At 36.7% G+C, this 8,247-nt stretch overlaps 1 protein-coding gene across 1 annotated transcript; it reads left to right on the top strand.

Moving 5' to 3' along the window:
• The first annotated feature begins 2,526 nt into the window (after positions 1–2,526).
• On the top strand, positions 2,527–7,804 carry LOC145627332 (uncharacterized). Its single transcript, XM_081679725.1, has 7 exons — positions 2,527–2,693; positions 3,693–3,843; positions 4,392–4,442; positions 4,549–5,392; positions 5,478–5,618; positions 5,974–6,048; positions 6,129–7,804. The coding sequence occupies exons 4-7, from the start codon at positions 4,805–4,807 to the stop codon at positions 7,554–7,556; spliced, it is 2,232 nt and encodes a 743-aa protein (XP_081535851.1). The 5' UTR covers positions 2,527–2,693; positions 3,693–3,843; positions 4,392–4,442; positions 4,549–4,804; the 3' UTR covers positions 7,557–7,804.
• Positions 7,805–8,247: the final 443 nt, after the last annotated feature.

The raw sequence follows: 8,247 nt of genomic DNA, 5'->3' as shown, positions 1-8,247 counted from the left end.
AGATAATTCTAACTAGTACCCATAAGAATATATACTTTTCTATGTATAACTCACAAAAATTAGTCAAAGTGGGTCTAATAAATAGTGTTTGATGATGTATACCATATGACTTCATTACTTGATTTATGGGTAATGCTATATGTAGCCCTAAGGGCTATATATAAGTATTAAATACATTATTGGAAATTATATAAAATTAGGAATTTATGACAAAAACACGCGTAAATCAGTGTAATTAGTGTTTATATTTTGATGATTTCTTAACTTTTTACAATTTTCAAGTGTAAATTTAATGCTTATATATAACCCTAAGGGCTATGTATAGTATTTTCCTTGATTTATTTATAAAATGTGACAATGTTTAGACGAGTAGGCAACACAATAGGTCAATAGCTCAATTACAAGGTGGGATATTGGTGTTGATTCGGAGCAAATTTGTATGAGTGAGTTTCCCCAAAGTATTCAAACTTTGGTTGATCTGGACACTTGACATGATTTACTTGCTCCATTTCTGAAAAAGGGTTAAGTTTGTCATTTTAGGCGTTGTCCTTTAATTAATATTTTACACATTTTCCTAATACGTACATACACATTTTCCATGCTACTATCCCCATCTATTAAAATATTTACATACTCCCAATACAAAAATTCTAATACTTGATTTATGTGACATATAATTACTGATTTTCTATATCTTATTTTCCTTATAAATCGTAAAAAAACTATCAAACATAATTTCTTTTGAGAATGAAGGGAGTAATAATATTTGAAGTTTTGAACCAAAAAAAAAGGGAAATTCTCTTTGGTAAACTTCAATTTTATAAAATTCTAAGTGGTAAACAAAGTTTTTTAAAATTATCTTTAATACTCATAAACTTTTTATAATTATTACTTATGACATTAGTTATTATATTTTATTAAAAATTTAACTATAGTTAGGTTTTTTTTTTTTTTTTTTTTTTTTTTTTTAACAATAACATTTAACTATAGTTAGGTTTTTAATTATTTTTTAATAATTTAATAATTATAGTAAATTTTTTTTTTTTAAAAAAATCAACCACCCCTTCCCCCTACCCCTGCTAGGCTGCCACCACCTTCACCACCATTCCCTCCTCCCCTGACCTTCACGCAGCTCCCCTTTCCCCCAGCCCAGAAACCGGACGGCGGCTTCCAGCTCACCCACCGCCGGCGACCCATGCCCAATTACCTCGACCACCCCTTACCGTCGCGCCACCCATCCAAACAAACCCTAACCCGCGAAAATTGACCACCGTTGCCCCGATTCCACCACTTCTCGACTACCGCAGCCCCGATTCCACCACTTCGCGACCACCGCAGCCCTGAAACCACCCCTCCCCTGTTTTTCGCTGATTATGGTTGTTATGGTGGTGCATCTGGGAGCAGCGAAGGGAGATGCGCGGGTGGTCGAGGTAACTGGTTGGAGTTTTGCGGTGGGGGTGGCGGTGGTTTTGTTGGAGTTCGTTGCTGTTTTGGGGATCGGGGTGGCGTTTTAGGCGTCGGGGCTAGGTCAGGTGATGGTTTCGGTGGTCGGGGGTTGGGCTTGGAGGTTGTTCGATGGTCGGGGGCTGGGCTTGGAGGTTGTTCGGTGGTCGGGGTTAAGTCGGGTGGGGGTTTCAGTGGTCGGGGGTTGGGCTGGGAGGTTGTTTGGTGGTCGGGGGAAAATCAGGTTGGGGGTTGGGCTGGTGGTCGGGGCTGGCGGTGGTGGAGGGGGAGGGGCTGCTGGTTGGGTGGGGGAGGGGTTTGGTTTTTTTTTTTTTTTTAAAAAAAAAATATTTCTATAATGATTTAATTATTAAAAAAAAACTAACTATAGTATAATTAAAGATTTTTATTAAAATAACACTTATCAATGGTAATCAATAATTTAGGTTTACCATTGATAATAAAATTTAAGAACGTTTACCACTTAAAAAAAGTAAAAACTTGGAGTTCACCAAAGAGAATTTCCAAAAAAAAAAAAATAAATCAAAAAGCCAAAAAGTGACACTTGAGAAAAAAAAAAGGAAGATGGAGTAATACAAGTATTTATTATACCACTATAAAGGGGAGGAAGTAAAAAGGGAGTGTTGTGAGACAGAGTAAAGTGTCTCACAACTATTAAAAAATTAAAAAGGTATAATGAAGAGAGAGAAATGTGGAGAGAGATAGGAAGAGTGAAAAAGGTAGTGTGGGCTCCACTTCACGTGCTAAACTGATAAAAATTTAACAGGACCACTACCAGTGAGTTTATATTTTGTTCAACTGAAACTCTAAGTTGAATCTTTTTTAGTACCACTAAGACTATATTTTATACCACTGGGAGTGTATTTTGTACCACTGAATCCAGTAGTATGATTTAACTGCTCAATGAGACATCTCTAAAATAACGTCTGAAATGCCTATATTGCCCTAGTGAGACATAATTTCTTTGTCTCACAACCCTCCGTTTGGAACACCTCCTATAAAGGGAGGACTTTCCGTGTTTGACGATTGCTAAAAATATTTATTACCAGTAGAATTTAGACCAAAAACACTCTCAACTCTTCTTCCCATTCTATCCCCTGTTTATCACACGGCCACCGCAACCTCCGCCGCCTGAACAACCACCATGCACGGCCGCTGAGCAACCCGTGCAAATGTGCAATTACAAAATTGTGAATCCGATTGTAATTAAACCACCATTAAAACCAAAGGTAACATACTACTCAGATCACCTCCCTGCTCCCTTTTCTTTAATACTTCACTTATTTTATAGTGGATTACCTGAATTCCTGAAGGAGGTTAAATGTGTTACGAATTTGATGTTCTTTTGATCAGATTTTTCAAAAGAAAAAAAAAAAAAAAAAAAGGAAAAGTAAAGATCGACCTTGTTTTGCTGTTCTTCAATCTAAGCATTCTATCTTCATTTTTTTAAAAGTATTTTTGTAAAGATTCAGTCTTTATTCTAAAATTTATCTAATGATGAGTATATATAGCATATGGCCTGTGTTCACTTATTTTGGGGGCAATAAATTATTAAATTCATTACCTAAGTTCAATTTACAACTAAAATAAGTTTAAACATGTTTTGATATGTGAATTTAAGGCGGTTAAAAAACCACTTATTAATAGTACTCACTTTAGTATAATTAGATTAATACTCCATTCGTTTCTAAATGCTTGTAACACCTGAGTTTAAAGTTTTGCACATAAATTAGGAAGGATTATGGTTTTTACTTGGAAATGAATGAATAATGTACATGTGTAGTTAATGCCCTTAATGGGTATGAGTAAAAGAAATTGGTAGAGAATGTTTGCAAGTGGGGTCATTGAAAATGACAAACAATGAAGAATAAAGCAAATGGGATTGTTTGAAAAGGGAATAAAGATTTTATTAAAGTGTCGTTGCCTTATTGGTATTTAAACAATAGAATAATAGTGATACGATGTCAATATAAAAAGTGTTGCAATTATTACGAACCTGGAGAGTGTCGCAAACATTAAATAACATGGGACAAGAAGCTTTTTAACTTGAGACCACTTATGGTAAATGGAGGGAATGTATCATATGATTGACAGATTGATCATTTATTTCTTAATTTATGCAATACTCAAACTCTTTCCACTAATCATATGTCAAGTATTAATGAGAAGCTCTTTCATGTAATATTGTTATGCTATCAGGAAGAACTTATGTCAGCTGTTTCGTGCAGATTGAATTCTGATAAATTAATGGAGAGTAGTCTAAGGAGTTGTGGGCTGTGGCAAAGCGTGGGAATTAAAAGAGTTGTTAATGAAAGGAGAGCAAGAACACTGGAAGAGTTTGATTTCCAAGAGGAAACCAATGTTCAGTCTGAGAATGAGGTAATAAAGTGTCAAGTGTGTGCTTTAGTATGATGAAATGATTATGGATATTGTATATTAATTCTTTCATAGTTGCTCATATATTGCTATGGGACTGTGAATGGAGAATGGAAGTGTTTTTGGTAACGCTTAACTGATTTCCTTTCGTATGCCTCTCTGTAAACTGTGAATGAAGAATGGAAGTATTTTTGGTAATGTTTAACTGTTTTCCTTTCGTATGCTTCTCTGTATGATCAGAGCGAGCTAAAGGTGTGAATGGAGAATGGAAGTAATTTTGGTAACGTTTTAATTGTTTTCCTTTCGTATGCCTCTCTGTATGGTCAGAGCGAGCTAAAGCTGTGAATATTGAAGACCTTTATTAAATTCCCGTGCTTTAAATCAACTCCCTTAAAATAAATTTGATTTGGTAGAGATCTTCTGATAGAAGCATATGATTGTATATTCTCATAGCTAGAAAGTCAGAGAGGAATATATGGTTGATCACTTGATGAAGTTTTACTTTTTTTTTATTTTAAGAGTGCTAATGTCATTATTGTATCGATTTGTAGATTAGCAATGCTAAAGGGAAGCGGCGAAAGCTGGAGCCTTGTTTGAATAAGGTGTTAATCATCGGACTTGTTGTGTTGATGAATGTTGTATACTACTCATAATATATTAGTGGTTTAATAAAAAATTTTAAGTTGAGCTTAATATTTTGATGATTAGATGCACCAAAACAGCATTAGCAAAGGTGATCAAGTCAAGAACGCTGGTGCAGTGCCAAAGGATTGTGGGAATAGGGCAAGTGAAAACGTTAATTTTTATTCTCTTATTGTGGAAAAAGGTGCTTTGATATAATTTGAGTACTTATCATCTGTTTTTTCTTCTGTATCAGAATCAACCAAGAATTAGCTGTAATGTTGAACGCTTTGGTAAGATATGTCAGTCCCTCGATGACAGGAGAAAGAGGTGGGTGAGGGAAATGGGGTTTGAAGGGTTGCTATATCTAGTAGACAAAGATCTTTCAAAGGATCTTTGCTATTGGTTGATGACTCAAATTAATCCAATGAAAGAGCTTTTCAGAGCTTCTGATGGACGTAAATACAGACTATCCAAGGATCAAGTTAGTTGGATCCTTGGCATCCCAAAAGGCGATAAGGTTGTTCCTAGGAGGGTGAGGGATGAGGAGATGAAACGCAAAGTCAGAGACATTCAGAAGAATTTTGGGAAAGAATACGAGGCAAGGTTGAAAACAAGTGAGAAAGTCATAAAACATAACAGAATACCTGTAACCAGCGCCTTGATTGAAAGAGCAAAGGGGAGTTGGGGAGAAGAGCAAGAAGCAGAGTTCAAGACTGTTTTCTTAATCCTCGCATTGCATTTGGTGCTTTGTCCAACACAAGCTCATCAATTAGAATCAGATTTGGTCCCTGCATTGACTTGTGCAGTGCAAGCGAAGAACTATGATTGGTGTGGGTTGGTGTTGGAGAAGTTTTTTGACAGTTGCTGCAGATTTAGAAAGAATCATGGATATGCTAAAGGATTTGGAGGATGCAGTATTTTCCTAGCTGTAAGTCATGTCATTAGTACTGTATCCAATAATCGTTGATGTTTGGTGTCATACGGTGGCTAATATGGTATAATGAGACATGCAGATTTTTTACCTTGATCGATTGGATCGTAATCCAGTAATGTGGAGCATATGGCCAAGAATAAAAGTGTGGACAAAAACAGAGATGATGAAAGCTATGGATGAGGATATGCTGGTTGAGCAGGGAGATTTTGGAAAATTAGGGGTAAGTGTGAGCACAATATATGACTTGTCTATGTAAAATGAGCTATGTTCTTTGTGAGTTTGCAGTGCATACTGATAAGTACTTTTATAATTTGTGCTGCCTTTTATGTTGGAAATATGGGTACATAAGAAAATGAAATCATTTAATTACTTTTATAGTCATTACGTCATATATAATCTGTTAATAACATTTACTCTTTGATAATATGATGCAATAGTTTCATCATTAACATAAGAACACATGAACAAGTATTTGAGGGACTAATATTATGTATAATGAATACCTTTTGTGTATTAAAATCTCATCATTGTTCTGAATGAGAAGCTAATCTTGTGTGATCAATGGATTTTGTCAGTTCATAGATGTTGATTATGGTAAGAAACACCCTCGGGAGGTTAAGGATATGGATGGCAAATCATTTGTGGAAGAGGTTAGTATTTTGACTTAATTAAGAATACTTTGGAAGTTTATTGATCTAGAAAGATATGTAAAATTGTTCAGTGCATGCAGGGGTTAAACCAAGATTTTGAATCCCTACAGTCAAAGGAAGAGGAAGCAATTTTAGGACGTAGGAATAACTTATACAAAAGAAAAAAGCGTAAAAGGAGGAGGATATCAACTATGTATCCTGAACTGCTCATGTTCAAAAAGGCTAAAAGAAAAAGGCTCCAGGGTGGTGTGCCAAGTGCATTGGCACTGGCTTGCAGAAGGTGTGCAGAAGGTGGATGCCCTACTGAGGGGGAAGGGCGAAATGAGGATGGCGGGAATGGAGATGATGGATACATATCATTGGCAGAGGAGGTTCCTACCCCAGTGGCTACTGATTTTGCAGTGGTGACAGAGCCAGTGGGTGAAGGAGGAGATAAAATGCCGTCTCCTTTAAATGAATTGACTGTCACAACATCTCATGGTTCAGAGCATAACAGCATGGAGGCTTCTCCATTTTTACCACCATCATGCAATACTCTGATGGCTTATGGGTGTTCAGAGCATAAAGGCATGGAGGCTCCTCCGTGTTTAACACTCTCATGCAACACTCTGATGGTTTCTGCTTTTGTCCAAAGTGTCAGTGAGATGCATGCTAAATCCACCAATTCTAACTATAAGATAATCCCTCCTCGGAGCAATAGCCTTGCTGATCATTCTCTGTGCTCTCCATCTCGGAGTAAAATAAGAGAAAAGAGCAAACTGCCCCAGATTTTGAAAGGGAGTGTGGAGGAAAACGGCGAGGGGGTTCTTCCTTGTTTACTCTCATCATGCTGCAATGTTATGGAGGATTTAAGTTTTGTAGACAGTGTTGAGAAGTTGTACATTGAAGATATCCCGTCATCTGAGAACAACAATTGTCTCAACAAAAGCCTTGTTGACCTTAATGAGATCATACGATATTCAAGTGTAGGGATTGCTTTTGAGAAGGCTATTAGGGTGATGGATTTGCAAATGGAACAAGTGAAAAAATGCAGGGAGAAATGTGTTAAAATGAGCCGTAACAGAACTGTGGATAGTGCTGCAGAGATGCATATGGAAATCGTCCCATATTGTGACACAAACACTAACCTTGAAATAAGCCGTGATGATGTTAATGAGAGTGTACCATCTCAGGCAACAAATACACTAATTGCTGATATTGATCAATGTGAGATGATTCATGAAGACATTAGTTGTATAAACGCAGGCAAGAGCAGTAAGCATTCAGAAGGTGCTCAACCTCGAGGTGAAACAGAAATGGATGCTGCTAATGATCAAGGAAAGGCAGCCAATGTAAATGAAATGTTGGTGAATGGTTCTTGTGATGGTCCTGTGATTGTTATTGCTGATGAGGACAGTGACGGTGAAAAGGAAAACCACGATTTTGACCCTTTCAAAGTGGTAGGATCGCAGCTTGAAGATCGGATCAGTAAGCTTGAAAAGGTTGTTGCCCCGGAAGCTAGCATCTAATAAGTTAGCCTTCAAAACTGAAGGTAAAAAGCTATGACTTTCGGATGTTGCATGTTCAGCCGTTCAGATACTAGTCCTTTAACTGTAGTACGTAGCTGCTAATCTTAGCAGAAGTAATCTGTTGATATTTTGTTAGATTTTGCTAACTGATATCTGTATGCTGATTTGTATCATCATCTATTCCAGCATATCTAATCTGGAATTTATTTTTGCTGAAATTCATTGTGTATTCATTTTATATTACTTGCTGTTAATGTGTGACTCGTTACGTAAAGTTTGAAAAGGAAACATTGACGGGAAAAGGCTACGCATACAATGGTTGTATGTGATGGCCTACATACAAGTATACAACCATTGTTGGCAGCATTTGATTGGCTTGTATTTTAGGGTCCACTTCCCTAATCTTGTTTCCCCCTATTATTTCCCACTTATTTTTTTCCTCCCCTTTGATGTGGCATACATACAATGGTTTTGTATGTGGGCTACCACATACAACCATTGTATGTGTAGCATCACTCACATTGACGCAGATAAGTGTATGGCTAGGAGATATTTGTGGACTTAAAGTCCATGCACGTAATAATGCTTATAGTCTAGTCTTGCATGTCATGATGATTTTAGGTTATGATAATGTCTATAATCTAGTCTTGCATGTTATGATGATTTTAAGTCATGATGATGATGTTGCTAT

The sequence above is a fragment of the Chenopodium album genome, chromosome 4 (assembly GCF_948465745.1).
Source record: "Chenopodium album chromosome 4, dcCheAlbu1.1, whole genome shotgun sequence".
NCBI classification, from domain to species: domain Eukaryota; kingdom Viridiplantae; phylum Streptophyta; class Magnoliopsida; order Caryophyllales; family Amaranthaceae; genus Chenopodium; species Chenopodium album.
This window is presented reverse-complemented; position numbering and strand designations above follow the sequence as displayed.

Bases quoted from the DNA above. Each gene is read 5' to 3' on its own strand.
- LOC145627332 (XM_081679725.1), top strand. From the start codon at position 4,805: ATGGGGTTTGAAGGGTTGCTATATCTAGTAGACAAAGATCTTTCAAAG. The intron at 5,393-5,477 runs GTAAGTCATGTC...TGAGACATGCAG, and splicing joins GATGCAGTATTTTCCTAGCT to ATTTTTTACCTTGATCGATT. The intron at 6,049-6,128 runs GTTAGTATTTTG...CAGTGCATGCAG, and splicing joins GCAAATCATTTGTGGAAGAG to GGGTTAAACCAAGATTTTGA.